At 42.5% G+C, this 22812-nt stretch overlaps 1 protein-coding gene across 1 annotated transcript in view; it reads right to left on the bottom strand.

Annotated features, from left to right (window-relative positions):
• LOC148149760 (uncharacterized) overlaps window positions 1-21635 on the bottom strand; it is a 73095-nt gene extending 51460 nt beyond the window's left edge. Inside the window, exons 1-3 of the mRNA XM_087988541.1 lie at window positions 21495-21635; window positions 10234-10402; window positions 3664-3784 (exon numbers count right to left, since the gene is read on the bottom strand). Coding sequence (XP_087844667.1) covers window positions 3664-3784; window positions 10234-10402; window positions 21495-21635 — 431 coding nt within the window. The remainder of the gene's footprint in view (window positions 1-3663; window positions 3785-10233; window positions 10403-21494) is intronic.
• Window positions 21636-22812: the final 1177 nt, after the last annotated feature.

Here is a 22812-nt window from a genome sequence, read left to right as displayed (position 1 = left end):
ATTAACATTCCAGGCTGCTGGAATTACATTCTTGGATGCAAGCTCATCAGACACAAATGGGAAATGAGTGCTCACAAACCCAAGTATATATATAATATTAACATGAGGAATGTATCTGGTGGTGTAGCCTTATTTCTCCAAATTCTGGTGAGTATAAACTTCTTCAGTTATTTAACTCCTTCATAACCAAGCTACTTCTGTGCGCAAACAATTAGACTACAAGTGGTGACCAGCTCTACCAGCTTTTGAGAAGGTTGAGACCGCATGTGGCCTGCTTGTCATTCTTAAATGCTTATAGCCAAAGGGGTGAAGCCTCACCATATCAACAAGCTTGCCTAAACACGACAGCCACACTGGCTGTCCTGGATGATGCCATCAAACTTGAACAGGCCAGACAAGTCTGTTAATAAGGTTTTTGGCTGTTTTGATTTGGCCAGTAAACAAGATATGAACATTATATTGAGTTTAAGTGTGGTCAATTATAAATAATTATAACTCCTTGTCAGGAAGAACTGCCATATGGTGCAGGTCAATCTTGTTAATGTTGTTTTTATGGTCAAGGCTAAAATTAAACATTGTGGTCAAAATAAACACTTTTACAGTTGTACATATGTTCACAAAGACACTTTGAAACTTTTAAGAATTAAGTTACTTCTTACTTAGCATGCACATGACATATATGTAGTATATACAGAATTTTGGTATTAAGTTTTGCAGTTATTTTTACCTTTGATGTACATTGATTGAATTTACATATTTAACTTAATTTTAGCCCCCTGACAATCTCTGTGTACTTTTTAAAAATATAGGCACTGCATTGTTCTTTGTTGCTGGTGCAATCTGTTCCCCTTAGTTAACTTGTTTCTAGCATCACAGTTACAATGAAGCCATATGTTAGCAAAGAGTTCTTTTAGTAAAAAAATGTTGATAGTCTTTGGAATTTTTCAAAACAGTTAAATTATCAGTACGACATCAGGAAGATATAAAATCACTACGAAGTAACACTACACTCTTAGACACACAAAATGCTCTGCTGGTGCCACATTATCTTGATAGGAATCAATGGAATTAGTAAAGTAGCAAACTGCCATAAAATAATGTAATTATCATTGAAAGGAACAAATCAGGAGATTGTAGGAAGTGATATCAGTAAGGTGAACATAATTTTTGAAGAAACCAATTAGGAATTGGACACACGCTACCTAGCTGGTCCGAGAATGATCATATGATATCGATGGATTGGCAAGGCAATCAGAGTTCAGGATGTCTCTATCCATGCACCAAGGCAGAGACTAGCAAGGGCCAATAAGTGGTGATTCTTAATGGTTCTGTGTATAGAAAAGAAAACTGAAAATATAAGGAAACATTCACTCAACAAGAGACATGTGGCCATTCAACCAGAAACCATTCCACTGTGAATTGACTGAATCCACAATTTTTATTAAATATTCTTTCTTCTGTTAATATTTAATGCATGTAGTATATTCTGTGAACATTGTTTGAACAAAGTCATGCCTGTAGTGATGCTGTATTTAGTTAATGTAAAAGACCTGTAGATTTATTATCTCAAATTTGGTCTTTAATTGTAATTGACTTGCCTCTTTGTTGGATGGAACACTCCAGATCTTAACCAAAAAGTTTAGAAAAAGGGTGGATAAGTAAAAAGGAAAAGTAGGAATGGAACTTAAAAGAGGAGATTGTCAGAGGCACTTAAAGGATCCTGAGAAATGGAGAGATGATACTTTTGGATGCAGTTAGGGAATCACTAACTGATGGGGAAAAGGGGATAAGGGAAAATGGAAGCAGTGAGGAACACAATGGGGTAAATTGGTGTACTGGGAAGGGAGAAAGAGTAGGTAAAATGAGTAAGAGGCTTTATAAAGCTAAAGTTAGTCATGGGGATCTGAATGGGAGTAGGATTGGGCCAAGACCAGGAATATCAGGGGAGATGATAAAATAGCCAATGATCACAGGTTAAGATTGAAGAAGGACAGAAAGGATACCAGTGGAAAAGAGAAGGACATCCATAGTTGGGGGAAAAATAAAACATAGAGAGTGATAGTAAAGATGTATAAATCAAAATAATCTACATTAGAGTAGGTAGTGGCATAGTGGTAATGTCACTGGATTAGCAATTCAGAACGTCAGGCTAACATTCTGGGAGTATGGGTTCAAATCCCACCATGGCAGATGATGAAATTTGAATTTGATAAAATCTAGCTTTAGAAGTAGTCTAATGGTGGCTATGTAACACTGTAAAATCCCCTCTGGTTCATTAACATCCTTTAGGGAAGAAAATCTGTTACCCTTGATGGTCTGGCCTACATGAGACTTCAGACCCAAAAAAAATGGTTGTCTCTTAACCTACTCTCTGTACAGAGGAATTGAATTAGAAAGACCACCTAGCATTGATCTAGGCAATGGAAGTGACAACAACAAGCACAACTTTTCAACCTATAACCTCCTCCTTACCAACATGTGTGGGCTCGGGCCAAAATTGGAAGAACTATCCCACAGATTGGTCAACAGAATCAAGATACACAGAATCATGCCTTACAGATAATGTATCATGCTTCCTGGGTATTTGCTCTCCCAATGGCAAGACAGACTCCAGACGTGGCAGCATAATACAAAGTCAGGAGGCAATTAACTCCAGACCCCAGGAAATCTCATAGCATTGGGTCAAACATGGGCAAGGTAGCTGCCAGCTGATTTCCACATTTACGTCACCTTGGCTGATGAATCAGTATTCCTCCATGCTGAACACCACTCAGAGGAAGCACTGAGGGTGACAAAGGCACAGAATGTACTCTGGGTGAGGGACTTCACCCAGATGTCCATCACCAAACAGAATGTTGAAGCTGATAAAATATCTCCATCAACAATGCGGGAGCTCAGTACAATAGCACAAAACACAAGACTGAATTTTTCCATCCATCTTTAGTCAGAAGTTCATTTTGAATACAGGTCAAGAGAGGAAGCTGCAAGTTTAAAAAGATTACATACAGTGGCTTCATTCTGAACATTGCTCTTTGATAAGGGGCAGCAAGTTTTTAAAAAGTGTGGAGATCAGTGAGTGGCTCCATTTTGTTTTGTCAGAAAACTCAAAATGCCAGCTTTCTTTCTGACAAATTATTTATGGAGAATTAACTGTTACTAGATGGATATTTTGGATAATTTTAGTTACTAGATTTTTTTTGGCCCAGCTTGGAGTTATTTCAGCTGATATGCTAGAGACTAACCTCTTGAAGGACATGATGATGAGTGTGGTGAATATCTTTTGTAAAATAATGTAGAATGTTTGCAGTTAATTGAATGAGATAATGAAAAAAAAATTGAAAGGGGATTGCAGAACAGACACTGTGACTTTTAAAAAGACATTTGCAGCTAATTGAAAAAAAAACTGTAATGTGTGATGAGCTAAGGAGTGGCAGTGGGTGTCTTGCTCCTTGAAAGAACTAGTACACAGCCATAACAGGCCAAATGGGCTTCTTCTAGACTTGAATTCCCCTGGGAGAGGAGCATGTTCCAGCACCATCTCAACCAGAATTGCTAGTGTATATAACACTTCTTATTAAATTCAACCTGATGCAATGGAAGTAATTCCTAACCCTTTGTAGTGTTTTATTGAAATTTATTTTATAGAAAAAGCTTTGAAAATACCTCAATGTTGTTGATGATAACTTTGGAGAAGGTGATTTTTTTTTACAGGTCTTGGAACAAGACGGCTGTGAAACTTTACTCAAAACGTCTGATTTTCCACTTAACCTGTTTTCGAATTTACCTATAAATAGAGAATCATAAAAACCAATGAGTGAAATGAAGTCCTCGATGTAAATTTACCTTCTCATTACTTGGAACTGAGAGTTGTCACTCTAATTCACAGATGATATACATGTGCCATTTTGTAAAGTTATCACTCACTTGTAAATTCAGGCAGACAGGATAACGAAGAGGGTCATTTGTGTTTGGATCACTGGTGAGTTGGGATTGCCTCAAATAAATCAAAAGAACTGTACCTTACAAACAGTAATTTGTGGAATCATCTTTATGTATCTCAATCTTTGGATTTACCATTGTGATATGGAATTAAGTTTGGTTATATATTTAAAAATAATTCCAAACCAATATTTTGTACAGGATAAGGTCATCTAATCTCTCAAAATTTTACACAAGTTACATGATACCAGAAACATACTTGCCAACAGCAATGAATAAAAGAGTAAAACTACTCACAGTCAGTTAAATATTCGGGGAAACATCTCAGGATCCAAAATTACATTTTAAAAGTTCTTCAAATTAAGTTGATACAAAATATTTAGAAGCATAATTGACTTATGTGTGGTCAATGTAACTGTTCCAGCAGTAAATTCTACTATCTAAATCATTTAAACATATGGATATCAAAAAAGCAAAGGCTGGACAGTTGGGTTTTGAAGCAGTGTGATGCAAACAGCGTGGGTTCAATTCCCATTACTGGCTGAGGTTACCATGAAAGACTCTCCTTCTCAACCTCTCCCTCGCCTGAGGCATAGTGGGCCTCATGTTAAATTGCCACCAGTGTCTCTCTCTAATGAGAGAGTAGCCCTCTGGTAATACTATGGTGACTCACTCACTCCCTTCTCTGTTTACCATTGCCAGTCTGAAAAATAACTTTTAAAGTTACCCCGCTCTTTACTGACCAATAACATGATCAAGATTTCTCGTGACCAGGATTTGTAACCCACACAGTTGGACACTGTGTGGAGTTCAAATTCAGGGTACTATGATTACAGCAGTTTTCATAGAATCATTTCATAGAATCCCTACAGTGTGGAAACAAGCCCTTGGGCCCAACAAGTTCACACTGACCCAACGAAGTGTAACCCACTGTGGAGGAAAATTTGACATAGTTTGCCTGGAAGCCATTTTCCTGTTCTGGCTGAGAAACCATTTTTTAAAGCAAGATGTCTGTTAGCTTTGCACCCCTTACTATGAGGCCTTATCTCTCTGAGGCTTCTCGCCTGTCGAGTTAGTGTTTTTCCCACTTTGGTGGATGGCCAGTGCATGCAGCATAGTCAGTCAAGCAGAGCTAGACTTGTCAATTAGACCTGTTCCTCTACAAATTATTGCCATTTCACAGTTGCTCAGCTACTTAAGGACATCTCTGCTTAGTGTTAACAGATTGGTGTGAGCAGAACATATGGTGATAACATTCACTTTGGTCCACTTATAGAATATGTTAGAGTATTTAGTTTTGACCTTAACCTCTTGACCGATATCACCGAGCCACAGTTAGGACGGTGAATTCCCCATGATACACCATATAATAAACTAATCAGTTCTCAAGGGCTGTGTCTCAAGGGTTTTTCTTCAACACCCACACAGACCTTTTCCTCTACCCCATTAATCTACATTTACCCCTGACTAATGTACCTAGCCTACACATACCTGAACAGTATGGGCAATTTAGCATGGCCAATTCACCTAACTTGCACATCTTTGGAATGTGGAAGGAAAACGGAGCACCCAGAGGAAACCCGTGCAGACATGGGGAGAATGTGCAAACTCCACACAGCCCGAGGCTCGACTCAAACCCAGATCCCTAGCGCTGTGCAGCGGCAGTGCTGACCACTGAGCCACCGTGCAGCCCAGCTGACTTGAGCTTACATTATGAAAGTAACTGATTAATGCAAATGCCCATTGAAGAACCTCTCATAGCTCACAAGCAAATTTGTGAGCTCTGACATGAATAAAACACTTACTCTGCCAACTCTGGGTTTGATTCATCATTTTCCACTTACATTGAGCATTTATGATTCTAATGAGGATGGAAGGTCATACAGGCTATTCTTCACAGACTGTGTCACATGCTCAGCCTGGTAATCAAGGGGAAACCTCAAATCTCCACGTTCTTTTCTTCTTTCACTCCCCGTTGAGCCCAAAAGTACTGAGCTTCCACAAGTTCCAACACACTTCCATGAACTATGACTTCATTTCCTAACTTTATACCCTGAGGCCCAGCCCCAGAACAATTTCATGGGCTACAATATCCCACACCTCCTTTCAAAACCAGGATGGTTGTGGACATATATGACACTCACCTCCCACAACTGTCCTGCAGTAATAATGTCCTCCAAACACGACAGTTCTCTCTCACCGCTGCATGTTGAGATATCCCCCTTCACAATTGCGTTACCCAACTGCTCCCCTCTCACTGTACTTTCACTGAGTTGCCCTTCAAGACTGACCAAGAACCACCACACTCACGGACTTCAATGGAAAGATCTGATTGATGGTTGACTGATCTTTGTGCAACTCCCTGACTATCTACTAGGAGAACATGAGGACTGCAGATGCTGGAGATCAGAGTTGAAAAGTGTGGCACTGGAAAGGCACAGCAGGTCAGGCAGCATCTGAGGAGCAGGAGAGTCAATGTTTCAGGCATAAGCCCTTCATCAAGAATTCCTGATGAAGGACTTAAGCCTAAAAAGTCAATTCTCCTGTTCCTCGGGTGCTGCCTGACTTGCTGTGCTTTTCCAGCACCACACTTTTCGACCCTGACCATTTACTGCCAATACTTGGATTGATTGTACTTGACCAATAGGACTGACCATAGCCTCCTACCCTGATTGTAGTGGTATGGAACTCCTGACTACTGAATTTGGCAGATTGACCACGTCCAAGTATCAGATGCTGCCCTTGAGTTAATGTGCTTGGATCCCCTGACTGAAAGCTGTCTTGCTTTTCAAAATGTGATATTTTCTTTTCCTTAGGTAGCACCTTCTATGAAATACTTTGCAAATTATACCAAGACATAAATTTCAATTATGATTTCATTCTATAAATTCAGCAAAACATGAAGAAAATCCAGAGGAACAAAAACAGTAAAAGAACATGCAAAACTTGGAAATAAACATACTGGTCATTTGAAGCTCCATTTTGACTTGTATATGAGGAGTCAAACTAGTTTGTGTCATTTATACACTTGTTTTTCTGTTTGCAAAAATAAGGTCAGATGGCTATATAGAAGCAGAGTGTACATATTAATTTGTGAAATGACATCATAAAGGTAACTCACCTCAATGATCTGCAGTTCTTCAAAATTGATGCTGCTTTAAAACACAGTATCAGTTCAAATTACAATGTTCAATTTCCTAGTTGTCCTAAAACAGGTCTTTGAGACTGGTGCACAGCTAAGCAAATGATTTATGCACATTTATAATTGACTTATTTGCATTAACTGAAGTCAGATCAGCAGTGAGCCCAGCAACACAACTTGACTCCTTCAGTCACAAACTAATGGGAAAAGTTGTGCTGGAGAGAGGGAACTGGGACTTAGTGGGCAAAAGAAAGTTTGTCATCTCTGAGACACAGTTCAAATACAACCTAACTGCTCTAAGAATCCTATGTTTAAGTAAGTCCTATTTAATATTTCTCTAAACTGGCAATGCAACTCAGACAAGGAAATAGCAAGGATGGTTAATATAGGGAGCAGAAAATTGCCATATTAAAGGGGTACTTTTCAATTGGTGGGGCTGAGGCAATTTGATTACCTGATTCAGAAGTGCTTGATATTGATGCAAGCGACCAAACATTTGCTTATGGGTCCCAATATTACTCTTGGAAGGACAAACATTTCACAAACATACACATTTGGGCAGATGAACCAAAGGGCAATTATTGAGAAAGTGGCCAATTTGGTGGTTACCTCTGGGATTTTCATGTAAATAATAATCAGGGTGCAATCCCGAGGTTAGAAGGCCAATCAAAGGCACCATTGACAGCAACAATTTCAGCACGGGGAGCTTTCATGATAGGAAAATGAATAAAGAGGGCTTCTAAAGATTGAGGAGTCCTTTAACGAGTTATTAGAAATTTTAAAACCAAGCAAGAGCAGCACTGTAAAAGGGGAAAACTCCCAATGCAGGGCTCAACTGTGATCACCTGAGTAAGCTGACTACATGGTTGGAGGCAGGAAATTCCTCTTCTACAGTTGGCACCAAAACAAAGTATATTCATTAAGTTTTCTTGCTTTGACCTTCACTTCTAGGTTATTGCTCTCTACGTCCCCAAATTGGATTTGTTCCATTGTTTACTTGAGCATACTATTTATGAAGTGGTAAAACATTTTTGGGTTCCCTATATGTTGCCTCTTGTTTACTCATATTCTCTTTTTGTCAGCCCATTTTCCTCTTTATTCCCCCTCTCAACTGATTGACCTATTCACACTTGCATCCTTTTTCAGAGTTGACCTCAAATAATTAACAATGAAAATTTTCAAGAGAGCTATATAGCTTTACAAGTGACTAAATTAAACTAGTAAATAACCATTCAGATGTATAATGAATGGGTATAGTCACATAAATTTTATGTTTTTTGCATCATAACAAAACCAATAGTTTAGACAATAGACAATAGGTGTAGGAGTATGCCATTCTGCCCTTCGAGCCTGCACCACTATTCAATTTGATCATGGCTGATCACCCTTAATCCTGTTCCTGCCTTATCTCCATAACCCTTGATTCCACAATCCTTGAGAGCTCTATCCAACTCTTTCTTAAATGAATCCAGAGACTGGGCCTCCACTGCCCTCTGGGGCAGAGCATTCCACACAGCTACCACTCTCTGGGTGAAGACGTTTCTCCTCATCTCTGTCCTAAATGGTCTATCCCATATTTTTAAGCTGTGTCCTCTGGTTCAGCACTCACCCATCAGCGGAAACATGTTTCCTGCTGCCAGCGTGTCCAATCCTTTAATAATCTTATATATCTCAATCAGAACCCCTCTCAGTCTTCTAAACTCAAGGGTATACAAGCCCAGTCACTCCAGTCTTTCAGTATAAGGTAATCCCGCCATTCCAGGAATTGACCTCGTGAACCTACGCTGCACTCCCTCAATAGCCAGAATGTCTTTGCTCAAATTTGGAGACCAGAACTGCACATAGTACTCCAGGTGTGGTCTCACCAGGGCCCTGTACAGCTGCAGAAGAATCTCTTTGCTTCTATACTCAATCCCTCTTGTTGTGAAGGCCAGCATGCTATTAGCCTTCTTCACTCCCTGCTGTACCTGCATGCTTACCTTCATTGACTAGTTACAAGAACACCCAGATCTCTCTGTACTGCCCCTTTACCTAAATTGATTCCATTTAGGTAGTAATCTGCCTTCCGGTTCTTGCCACCAAAGTGGATAACCATACATTTATCCACATTAAACTGCATCTGCCATGCATCTGACCACTCACCTAACTTGTCCAGGTCACCCTGTAATCTCCTAACATCCTCATCACATTTCACCCTGCCACCCAGCTTTGTATCATCAGCGCATTTGCTAATGTTATTGTTAATACCATCTTCTATATCATTAACATATATTGTAAAAAGCTGCGGTCCCAGTACTGATCCCCGCGGTACCCCACTGGTCAATCCTGCCATTCCAAAATGGAGCCGTTTATCACTACTCTTTGTTTCCTATCAGCCAACCAACTTTCAATCCAAGTTAGTACTTTGCCCCCAATACCATGCGCCCTAATTTTGCTCACTAACCTCCTATGTGGGACTTTATCAAAAGCTTTCTGAAAGTCCAGGTACACTACATCTACTGGATCTCCCTCATCCATCTTCAGAGTTACATCCTTAAAAAATTCTAGAAGATTAGTCAAGCATGATTTCCCCTTCATAAATCATTGCTGACTCTGACCTATCCTGTTACTACTATCCAGATGTGTCGTAATTTCATCCTTTATAATAGACTCCAGCATCTTTCCCACCACTGAGGTCAGACTAACTGGTCTATAATTTCCTATTTTCTCTCTCCCACCTTTCTTAAAAAGTGGTACAACATTAGCTACCCTCCAATCCGCAGGAACTGATCCCGAATCTATCGAACTCTGGAAAATAATCACCAATGCATCCACGATTTCTTGAGCCACCTTCTTCAGTACCCTGGGATGTAGACCATCAGGTCCCAGGGACTTATCAACCTTCAGACCTAACAGTCTCTCCAACACCAAGTCCTGGCAAATATAAATTCCCTTAAGTTCAGGTCCTTCAGCCACTGTTACCTCAGGGAGATTGCTTGTGTCTTCCCCAGTGAACACAGATCTGAAGTACCAATTAAATTCTTCTGCCATTTCTTTGTTCCCTGTAATATATTCCCCTGTTTCTGTCTTCTAGGGCCCAATTTTAGTCTTAAAATTTTAGTTTTGCACTCTCATTAGAAAAGATAGTGATATAACAATACAAGAAGTCTTACTTTTTAAATGACAAAGTTCCTCTTTGCCTTTAATCTTATCCTCAACCTTGCGTGACAAGCTTTCACGATAAAGATAGAAGTTTGGGAATGCTGTAGATTTTTCTTCTCTATCAGAATCAACAATATCCAGAACTTTCATAAGCTGTCCTTCAGAAATGCCTTGAACACCCTAGGAATTAATGTGTTCCACATTATTAATCAAAAAAATCTGAGAATTGTGATACTTTCTGACTAAAACTATTTGCTACTCCACATCATAAACAAAACGTTTTACAAATCAAGTAGATAATACACTATTGAGGTGAAACTGTACTTACTGTCGAAACTGAGTTAGTTGAAATAGGAGTTAAAATGTTTGCTCTTTTTGAAACAAATCGACATTAATTTTCAATTTTAATCTGGATGTTGTCAGGAAATGTTGATGTGTGAGGATTGCGAACAATAATGTGAACCGAATGTCTAATAAAAAGTACAGGAAATGTAGTGCTCAAGCAGCTAAATTATATGGAATCAAACAGTGAAGTAGACACTTTCTATGAACAGTAAGAACGCAGCACAAAAGATCTCTGGACATGATAACTGACAGGAAGAAATATTCAACTGAATTCATGGGCATGTCACTATTTTGGCACAAAACCCTGAACTGGTTGTGGAAAACCATCACATAAAAGAATAACACCGATCATATAACAGATTCCGGAAAGCTATTCTCCAGGTGTCAGGATCTCAGTAAAGTGTTAGGTATGAGCACCAGTACACTTATTCCATTTTACATGAGGCCTTGTTTTAAGAGAATTGACGTTTTGGGCAAAAGCCTTTCGTCAGGAATTCCTGACAAAGGGCTTTTGCTCGAAACATCAATATTCCTGCTCCTCGGATGCTGCCTGACCTGCTGTACTTTCCCAGCACCACACTCTTGACTCCAGCATCTGCAATACTCACTTTCGCCTTGTTTTAAGAACTGACCTTAAATGTACCATGGAAAACTGTACAGTACCTCAAATATAACAATAGAAATGATACAGCACAGAATGAGGCCATTCAGCCATTCATCTTATTCATGCTGACCCAAAGACACTCAAATGCCCTTTCTAATCTCATCCTTGTGAATATGGTAAAAACAATGACTGCAGATGCTGGAAACCAGATTCTGGATTAGTGGTGCTGGAAGAGCACAGCAATTCAGGCAGCATCCGAGGACAGGCAAAATCCGAGGACAGGCAAAATCGATATTTCGGGCAAAAGCCCTTCATCAGGAATAAAGGCAGAGAGCCTGAAGCGTGGAGAGATACGCTAGAGGAGGGTGGGGGTGGGGAGAGAGTAGCATAGAGTACAATAGGTCAGTGGGGAAGGAGATGAAGGTGATAGGTCAGGGAGGAGAGGGTGGAGTGGATAGGTGGAAAAGGAGCTGGGCAGGTCGGACAAGTCCGGACAAGACAAGGGGACAGTGTTGAGCTGGAGGTTAGAAACTAGGATGAGGTGGGGGAAGGGGAAATGAGGAAGCTGTTGAAGTCCACATTGATGCCCTGGGGTTGAAGTGTTCCGAGGTGGAAGATGAGGCGTTCTTCTTCCATGCGTCTGGTGGTGAGGGAGTGGTGGTGGAGGAGGCCCAGGACCTCCATATCCTCGGTAGAGTGGGAGGGGGAGTTGAAATGTTGGGCCACGGGGCGGTTTGGTTGATTGGTGCGGGTGTCTCGGAGATGTTCCCTAAAGCGCTCTGCTAGGAGGCGCCCAGTCTCCCCGATGTAGAGGAGACCGCATCGGGAGCAACGGATACAATAAATGATATTAGTGGATGTGCAGGTAAAACTTTGATGGATGTGGAAGGCTCCTTTAGGGCCTTGGATAGAGGTGAGGGAGGAGGTGTGGGCACAGGTTTTACAGTTCCTGCGGTGGCAGGGGCAAGTGCCAGGATGGGAGGGCGGATCGTACGGGGCGTGGACCTGACCAGGTAGTCACGGAGGGAACGGTCTTTGCGTAAGGCGGAGAGGGGTGGGGAGGGAAATATATCCCTGGTGGTGGGGTCTGTTTGGAGGTGGCGGAAATGTCGGCGGATGATTTGGTTTATGGGAAGGTTGGTAGGGTGGAAGGTGAGCACCAGGGGCGTTCTGTCCTTGTAGCGGTTGGAGGGGTTGGGTCTGAGGGCGGAGGTGCGGGATGTGGACGAGATGCGTTGGAGGGCATCTTTAACCACGTGGGAAGGGAAATTGCGGTCTCGAAAGAAGGAGGCCTTCTGGTGTGTTCTATGGTGGAACTGGTTCTCCTGGGAGCAGATACGGCGGAGACGGAGGAATTGGGAATATGGGATGGCATTTTTGCAAGAGATAGGGTGGGAAGAGGTGTAATCCAGGTAGCTGTGGGAGTCGGTGGGTTTGTAGAAAATGTCAGTGTCAAGTCGGTCGTCACTGATGGAGATGGAGAGGTCCAGGAAGGGGAGGGAGGTGTCAGAGATGGTCCAGGTAAATTTAAGGTCAGGGTGGAATGTGTTGGTGAAGTTGATGAATTGCTCAACCTCCTCGCGGGAGCACGATGTGGCGCCAATGCAGTCATCAATGTCGCGGAGGAAGAGGTGGGGAGTGGTGCCGGTGTAATTACGGAAGATCAACTGTTCTATGTAGCCAACAAAGAGACAGGCATAGCTGTGGCCCATACGTGTGCCCACGGCTACCCTTTTGGTCTGGAGGAAGTGGGAGGATTCAAAGGAGAAATTATTAAGGGTGAGGACCAGTTCGGCTAAACAAATGAGAGTGTCGGTGGAAGGGTACTGTTGGGAACGTCTGGAGAGGAAAAAACGGAGGGCTTGGAGGCCCTAGTCATGGTGGATGGAGGTGTAGAGGGATTGGATATCCATGGTGAAGATGAGGCGTTGGGGGCCGGGGAAACGGAAGTCTTGGAGGATGTCGAGGGCGTGGGTGGTGTCTCGAACGTATGTGGGGAGTTTCTGAACTAGGGGGGATAGGACAGTGTCGAAGTAGGTAGAGATGAGTTCAGTGGGACAGGAGCATGCTGAGACAATGGGTCGGCCAGGGTGGTCAGGCTTGTGGATCTTGGGAAGGAGGTAGAACCGGGCAGTGCGGGGTTCCCGGACTATGAGGTTGGAAGCTGTGGATGGGAGATCTCCTGAGGTGTTGAGGTTCTGTATGGTCTGGGAGATGATGGTGGGCGGGAGTCCTGATTGTGAAAGTAAGCTCGGAGGCGGAGGCGACGGAAGAATTGTTTGACGGAAGAATTCCCGCCCACCTTCCGATGACCCCTTCGCCCACCTCCAACACACTGCATCCACCTGGACACCCCGCGCTGGCCTAATACCTGCCCTCGACCTCTTCATTTCCAACTGCCGCTGGGACATTAACCGCCTCAACCCGTCGACCCCCCCTCCCCCACTCCAACCTCTCACCCTCACAACGCGCAGCCCTCCAATCCCTCTGCTCCAATCCCGACCTCACCATCAAGCCAGTGGATAAAGGGGGCGCAGTGGTAGTCTGGCGCACTGACCTCTACATTGCTGAAGCCAAACGCCAACTCGAGGACACCTCTTCCTACTGCCCCCTTGACCATGACCCCACCCTCCATCACCAAACCATCATCTCTCAGACCATACAGAACCTCATCACCTCAGGAGATCTCCCATCCACAGCTTCCAACCTCATAGTCCGGGAACCCCGCACTGCCCGGTTCTACCTCCTTCCCAAGATCCACAAGCCTGACCACCCTGGCCAACCCATTGTCTCAGCATGCTCCTGCCCCACTGAACTCATCTCTACCTACCTCGACACTGTCCTTTCCCCCCTAGTTCAGAAACTCCCCACATACGTTCGAGACACCACCCACGCCCTCCACCTCCTCCAAGACTTCCGTTTCCCCGGCCCCCAACGCCTCATCTTCACCATGGATATCCAATCCCTCTGCACCTCCATCCACCATGACCAGGGCCTCCAAGCCCTCCATTTTTTCCTCTCCAGACGTTCCCAACAGTACCCTTCCACCGACACTCTCATTCGTTTGGCCGAACTGGTCCTCACCCTTAACAATTTCTCCTTTGAATCCTCCACTTCCTCCAGACCAAAGGGGTAGCCATGCGCACATGTATGGGCCCCAGCTATGCCTGTCTCTTTGTTGGCTACGTAGAACAGTTGATCTTCCGTAATTACACCGGCACCACTCCCCACCTCTTCCTCCGCTACATTGATGACTGCATTGTCGCCACCTCGTGCTCCCGCGAGGAGGTTGAGCAATTCATCAACTTCAACAACACATTCCACCCTGACCTTAAATTTACCTGGACCATCTCTGACACCTCCCTCCCCTTCCTGGACCTCTCCATCTCCATCAGTGACGACCGACTTGACACTGACATTTTCTACAAACCCACCGACTCCCACAGCTACTTGGATTACACCTCTTCCCACCCTATCTCTTGCAAAAATGCCATCCCGTATTCCCAATTCCTCTGCCTCCGCCGTATCTGCTCCCAGGAGGACCAATTCCACCACTAGAGACCGCAATTTCCCTTCCCACGTGGTTAAAGATGCCCTCCAACGCATCTCGTCCACATCCCGCACCTCCGCCCTCAGACCCAACCCCTCCAACCGCTACAAGGACAGAACGCCCCTGGTGCTCACCTTCCACCCTACCAACATTCGCATAAACCAAATCTTCCGCCAACATTTCCACCACCTCCAAACAGACCCCACCACCAGGGATATATTTCCCTCCCCACCCCTCTCCGCCTTCCACAAAGACCGTTCCCTCCGTGACTACCTGGTCAGGTCCACGCCCCCTACGATCCACCCTCCCATCCTGGCACTTTCCCCTGCCACCGCAGGAACTGTAAACCCTGTGCCCACACCTCCTCCCTCACCTCTATCCAAGGCCCTAAAGGAGCCTTCCACATCCATCAAAGTTTTACCTGCACATCCACTAATATTATTTATTGTATCCGTTGCTCCCGATGCGGTCTCCTCTACATCGGGGAGACTGGGCGCCTCCTAGCAGAGCGCTTTAGGGAACATCTCCGAGACACCCGCACCAATCAACCAAACCGCCCCGTGGCCCAACATTTCAACTCCCCCTCCCACTCTACCGAGGATATGGAGGTGCTGGGCCTCCTCCACTGCCGCTCCCTCACCACCAGACGCATGGAGGAAGAACGCCTCATCTTCCGCCTCGGAACACTTCAACCCCAGGGCATCAATGTGGACTTCAACAGCTTCCTCATTTCCCCTTCCCCCACCTCATCCTAGTTTCTAACCTCCAGCTCAACACTGTCCCCTTGTCTTGTCCGGACTTGTCCGACCTGCCCAGCTCCTTTTCCACCTATCCACTCCACCCTCTCCTCCCTGACCTATCACCTTCATCTCCTCCCCACTGACCTATTGTACTCTATGCTACTCTCTCTAGCTTATCTCTCCACCCCCACCCTCCTCTAGCTTATCTCTCCACGCTTCAGGCTCTCTGCCTTTATTCCTGATGAAGGGCTTTTGCCCGAAACATCGATTTTGCCTGTCCTCGGATTTTGCCTGTCCTCGGATGCTGCCTGAATTGCTGTGCTCTTCCAGCACCACTAATCCAGAAATTGACGTGCCGTGTTTGGTAAGATATGACGAGAGCACTTATCAGGCCTCAGGGCACAAAACGTCCAATAAATTCAACGCAACTTGAACTTCGTCAAAGATACTATAAGAATCAGCCCTATCAGTCCAAGTATGTTAGCTTAGGGGTTGCTGGAGTTGTCAGAGTATGAGCAACTTCAGCAAACCCAACAAATTAATGTGGTCCTTCCCTTTATATTTAACAGCAATGTCACCCAGTCTTTCTGTAACCGAACTGAAAACAAGTCATGTGACCCTCTCCATTTTGTCTTCATTTAAAAACATTGTCCCAAAACAAATCCATCTTCTAAGGCTAGATAATTTTAACATTTGATTCTAATTAGATATGTCTGTGGAAATGTAGATTGTTCCAGTAGTAATTTCAAACTACAGCACTGTCAACTCCATTGCAAATCTCAACTGAACCCAGAGATAATATGTGCAGCTTTGAGGATCTCTCTTGAATACTCACAGTAAACTTAAAATTTCAATAATGGTGCTTTGTATCAACCTCCAAAGAACCATGAAGGGAATTCAGGAAACTGCAGCAATGTTATATTTGAAATAACTCCACAAAACCCAGTATCCCACAACCAAGTCAGCCTTTATTTACATGTGAACAGTCCTTGGCTTTAGTACTGCCTCTTCAGAATCAGCTATCAGAGTGGCAATACCCTTGACACTACACTCTTTATCTTTCAGCCAGACCCAATCAGAGAACTGATATTCTATTAACTCCAGCTAGCTGGCCTCATTACAATTGTTACAATATTTAATATTCATATGGACTGTTAAGCATTCCTTTATTGATAAATAAAGAAAGTGCTTCAAGAAGTTATGAGAATTGCTTCAATGGCAGCCTTTAGATGCTAATTCAAATTTGGCTCATAACCTTGGGATAGGCATGACAAACCACGGTGTAAGTTGGGAGCATATCTCACCAAAGGAAAAATAAATTTCTAATCCCATTTGTGAAGAGGCCACAAATATTATCTCTTTATGTTATTTGGGTAGTCGGGCTATGAGCCAGTCCTGGAATCCAGATGGGCAACATTTTCTCATGTGACCAAGCTTCCCTTAGCTTACTGGCTCATTCATTTCAATCTTTCCAGAGATATGGAAACCCCTGCCCAGGGAGATACTGCTCCCCCAACATTTTATTTGAGGATGGAGGAAACTCTAAACTTTTCAAGACTAATTCATAGCTACTGAGGTACCCTTGAGGTACCCAGTTCAGTGTAATCATTGTATTATAAGAGACACAGCAGCAAATTTGCAAACTGCAACAAAAAACAATGTGATAATGACCAAATAATTGGATTTCTTTTTAGAATGTTGATTAAGGGATAAATATTTGCTGAGTTAATCAGAATAAATCCCCTGCTCTTATTCAAAATAATGCTTTATAATCTTTTACGTCTTCCTGAAAGGTAAGATAAAGCTTCAGCTTAACATAAGATTGTTGCACTCAACTCCTATACTGGGATGTGAATCTTCAAATATAGCCTGAACACAATATGCTAACAACTGAGCCACCTTGATGAGTCATAAAAAGGCTAATAACTGGCATATTTCTTGGTATATTCTAGCTTTCCTGGCACACTTTCAATGGAGTAATGGTAAGGGTGCTCAGCTCTGCAGCTGGAATCTTATGGTCCACCTCTTTCTGGAAATATGTTGGGAGATGGGGAAGATGTAAATTTGAGTAGGCATAATTGGGTCTTGACCTATCCATCCATTTCCCACATCTGCAGGTATTTTGGCAATAGAAAATGTAAACTTTTGAGTACCCCTCCCACCTTAAGTTAATTGAAACCTTTAAAGTGCAACTAACCCAATATCCCTGACTCCATATTGTACCCCCACCTCCACATTATAAGGGCACTGACAAAAAGAAAACTACTGAAGAAGTCTAATCCAACCCATGTCCACCATCATTCAATCACTTTCTCAACACTACAACAGCACACCTTCCCTCACATCACCCTACATAGTAAAATAGCACATCGAGGAACAACAGCTGACAGCCAATAGTAGGAGGACTGGCAGAAGTAAATATCTGGTAGAAGACCCCATTGCTCAGCCACCTGGTTTTGATCTCTCATGGAGACAACGGGCCATCTTAAGCTGTTTCTGGGTTGGCTGAGCTCTCAGTGCAGCCATGGAATATCAGTGAAGTTGTTAAGACCACCGAAGCTGTAGCTGCGATCCACTTAATCAAGAAGTCACCTTGTTGAAGAGTGTTTGCTGACTGAACCTGTGAGTGGCCTTAAAAACACCATCTTGCCACTGAAAAGGTGAGTACCTGACTCTGTGATGATATCTTGCACATACTAGACAGTTAGTGGTGGATGGGTGCTTCAACACTTTGGGAGGTCATGTGAAACGGGCTGTCTGTGGTCTCATGATGGGGTTGTCCCTACTGATCAAGTAATCTGTGACCCATAGAGGGATCGCCCATTGGCAAGGATTGCCATGATGGAAGACATCCTTAATCTTTGTCATTGTTAATGCTCACAGACCCTTCTATGAGACTTGCCTGATTGCCACCAACAAGCTTCAACACCATTTAGCAGCACTCCAGGCTTCCAAGACCTGAGTTGTTCCATGATTTGCTACAGTCTCACAGCTGCCAGCTACCGGGACTGAAGATCTGCCATCCCTCTGATCGACTGGCATTCCTGAAGATGGGATGTCCCAACTTGAAGGGGTGAAGTCACTACCATACACAAGACCTGAACAGCGTAAATTTGTGTCATGGCTTCGAGGGCTGGTACAGGCAAGCTTGCACTCAACCTTCTTGTGCTTGGATAGTCCAGTGTCTCTGAATACAGTAGACCCCTGTACCCATGGGGATACATTCCAAGACACCCAAAACCACGGATAGTTGCAAATCCATTCATTTAAATGGGAAATTTACCTTCCCGGCAGCCCCCTAGTTCTGGGTTCTGGAACGTTCCCTGTAATATGCTTGGGCCACAGTAAACCACGGGTAACTGAAACCACAGAGACTGGACCTGTGGATATGGTGGTTGGCCTGTATTTTTGTAAAAACATTTACACAATGTGACACCCTTTGTCTAGTCATGATTGGGTGGCATAGTGTCTAGGGTTGTGCAGGCTAGGTGGATTAGCCATGGGAATTGCAGGGTCACAGAGATAGAGTAGTGAAGTGGGTCTGAGTGGGATGCTTTTCAGAGGGTTGGTGTGGACTCAATGTTTCCACATTGTAGGGATTCTGTCATTTTCAAAGATTTATTTCTGCCAAGCATTAAAAAACCCTCTAAGATAATGGTGAAAAGATCTAGAATATTTTGTATTATAAAGTGAGTTGTTACAATTTGCAATGTGAAAGGGTGCAAGTTCTAAATAACTTCCAACAGAAAATTGGATATAAACATCTGTTAGTGTATTATAATGTGCATCAACTTTATGGAACAACTTTATTATTTCTGTCATCTTTGTTTTTTTTTCAAAATTTGAAATTTCCATTTTTAATTTTACAAAAGTCTCTACAATGTTATATTTCCTGAAAATGTTGGCTAATCGTTTAGACTATCATTGTGGTTCATTGGGAATGATGAGCCAATAAACAAAACTTAATATTCATGCAACAGACATTTGGGCAAAATGTCTTATGACGTACTAATGAACATATGAGTTAAGAGCAAGATTAGGCCACCACTTGGCACCCTTGAGCCTGCTCCTCCATCTAATAAGACCTCGGCTAATTTGACTGCAATCTCAACTCTGGTTTTTTATTGCCTCCCTCTGATTACCTTTCATCTTCTTACTTACTAAGTTTCTATTTGGCTTTGCTTTAATAATGTCCAGAGATTCTGCGTCCATCATCTCTTGAGGAAAAGAGTTCCAAAGATTCACACTAATAAAACAAGAAATAATATAGCACAGAACAGGCCCTTCAGCCCTTCGAAACTGCACCGACATATAACATCTTTCTAAACCAAAATCCTTTTACCTCTACACACTCTATATCCCTCTATTCCCTGCCTATTCTTGTATTGGTCAAGATGGCTCTTAAACATTGCTATTGTATGTGCTTCTACCACCTCCTCTGGCACAGCATTCCACACACTTCCCACCCGCCATGTAAAAATTACCTCTCACATCTTCTATAAGCTATCTCCCTTTTTCCTTAAACCTATGTTTCCTAGTAATTGATATTTCTACCCTGAGGGAAAAAGACTCAGACTATCCATTCTACTCATCCTCTCATAATCTTGTTAACTGAGATCAGGTTGTCCTCTCTAATGAAAACAAACCAAGTTTGTCCAATCTCTCCTCTTAGATAATACACTCCAAACCAGATAACATCTGATAAACCTTTTCTGTACTCTCCGTAAAGCCTCCACATCCTTCTGCTAGTGTGGCAATCAAAATTGTATACAATATTCCAAATATGGCCAAACTAAAGTTCTAAATGACTGCAACATGACTTGCCAATTTTTGCACTCAATGGTCTGGTCAATTAATGCAAACCATATGCCTTCTTAATCACTATATCCACTTGTGGTGCCAAGATCTGTTTGCCTAGATACCTTTGTAAGTTAATGCTTCTAGTGTTCTATCCTTTACTGCATGCAGCAAACTTTGTTTTAATCGGTACTTTATCAACCGGCACTCTTGATAACCAGCAAAGATTATATATAAGTATTTCTGATACAAATAAAGTACAACAGTGATGTGTATACTCCCTGCATTATGGTTCTATTGCTTACTGTGTATTCTTATATTGGAAGGTGTGTTGAATTTTTTTACAGTTTGCTTGAGGGATGTTGATGCTGCAAAGTTTTGCTTGGTTAGGATTGACTGTGGTTAAGAGTTACTCTTAATTATCTGGAATATTTGATCAGCCGATACATTCCTGGTCCCATGGGTGCTGGTTAATAAAAATTTTGCTGTACTTTCCTACTGCATCAAACCTTCCAAAATGCATCATTTTTTATCATCATTATCCAGATTCAATTCCATCATTCATTTCTCCACCCAAGTCTCCGGCCTATCTATATCCTGCTGTATTTTCTGGCAGTCCTCTTCACTATCTGTAGCTCCCCCAGTCATTGTGACAGCTGCAAACTTACTAATCAGGTCACCTACATTCTTCTCCAAATCATTCCTATGTAATAAGAACACTAGGGGTCCCAGCATTGATCTCTGCGGAACACCACTGGTCACGGATCTCGAGGCAGACAAACACCCTTCCATCATTATTCTCTGTCTTCTATGACCAAGGTAGTTCTGAATCCATTTTGCCAACTCTCTATGCATCCCAGGTGCACTTCACCTCTGTATTGCCAAAGGTCTTGTATGATTCAATGACTTTATAACCTTCACCAACTTGCCCTCATCAATGATCTTTGTCACTTACTCAAATAACTCAAACAAGTTTGTGAGACACAACCTTCCCTGCACACAGCCATGCCACCTATCATCTCAGAGAAAAAAACAACCTGCTCATCTGTCTTAAATGGGTGCCCCCTTATTTTGAAATGATTCTCACAGATATGCAGTCACAAAGCTGGTGGTAGCAGAGGCAAAGGACGCAATTCTCATGCTGAAATTTTAACAGCTTATACTAATAACCTGGCAAAGCATTTTAGTTAAAATAACATTATTTTTTATTTGATATATACCCACTTAAATACTCACAGGTTTTATCCCTAGATTTTCTAACTTTTCTGCCAAACTTTGCTCCACTATTTTGTGCAATTCTTTCACTATATTTGGATTTTTCTTCAAAACTTTTCTAAGGTCTTCATTGCATGTCGATACTTCTGGTAGATGTTTCATATCTGGAAAGAAATATATTTATAATTTTCACAATTTTCTAGTTAAATATAACATGTATTAATCTGGTTAAAAATCAGCAAAAATATGAGCATTTCAGAAAGCCATTTCGAACCTATTGACTTCTGTCCTTAACTCTCGCGAGTTGGGTTACTGACTTCCAAATTTAATCATTCACAATTTCCAAAGTGTCCTGAAAATTGCCAGTGAATCTAAGACAAACATTGGCAAATGACAAGTTGACTCTAATTCATGAGAATATTATAATAAATAATTTCAAGGGCATTGGAGTAAAAAATAGGGAAGTCTTGTAACATATGAGGGACTGATGGGAGCACATCTGGAATTCTGTGGGTAGTTTTGGTCCACTTATTTAACAAAGTATATAATTTCATTGCAGGCAATTCAGAGAAGGTTCACTAGGATAATCTACAGTGTGGAGGGATTGTCACATCAACAAAGATTAAACAGTTAGAGACTGTACTCTTTGAAATTTAGAAGAATGACAGATGATCTTATATAGATTCTTAAGGAGCTTGGCAGGGTAAATGCTGGGAGGATGTTGTCCACTTCATAGGAGAGTCTGACACCAGAACTCCAAGTCTCAGAATTAAGGGGTGTCAATTTAAGGCTGAGATGAGAAGGAAGGTTCTTAGTCAATCAGGGGGTTGTTAGTCTTTGGAACTCATTATCACAGAGAGCTGAGGGGGCAGAGACCTTGTGTATATTTAAGGCTGGGATAGATGCTTGGTCAACAGAGGAATCAACAGTTATGAGGAAAATGCAGGAAAGTGGACGTGACGAATGAAAAATTCCTATTCCTATTTTTTATTGTCTTAGAGGCTAATAATTGTAACAGACAGATGACTGATTGACATATTTGTCAGGGCTAGGAATTATATTAATTTTTTCTTTGATAACAACATGATCGGCAGTTGTTAAGGTTTGATTCTCTGGCTGGCATTCCACGGTTACATGGCATCATCATCATCTGCAAGTGGCAATCTGTGGGATGTCAAAACTTCACTGATTTCCAACACTTTCCCTCTATCTATGCAAAAACATTGTAATCTGTGGAGAACTACCACTGGCTCATTCCCTCCTCTCTGGTGTTCTGTGTTCCCTTCTGCAACAAATGAAGTTTGAAGTAACAACAATGACATGTGTTCAGCAATGAATC

This window comes from Chiloscyllium plagiosum, unplaced genomic scaffold, assembly GCF_037043375.1.
Source record: "Chiloscyllium plagiosum isolate Xiang-an unplaced genomic scaffold, Cpla_swu_hap1 HiC_scaffold_6, whole genome shotgun sequence".
Lineage (NCBI taxonomy): Eukaryota > Metazoa > Chordata > Chondrichthyes > Orectolobiformes > Hemiscylliidae > Chiloscyllium > Chiloscyllium plagiosum.
Note: the sequence above shows the minus strand (reverse complement) of the source record. Positions and strands in the feature narration are given on the sequence as shown.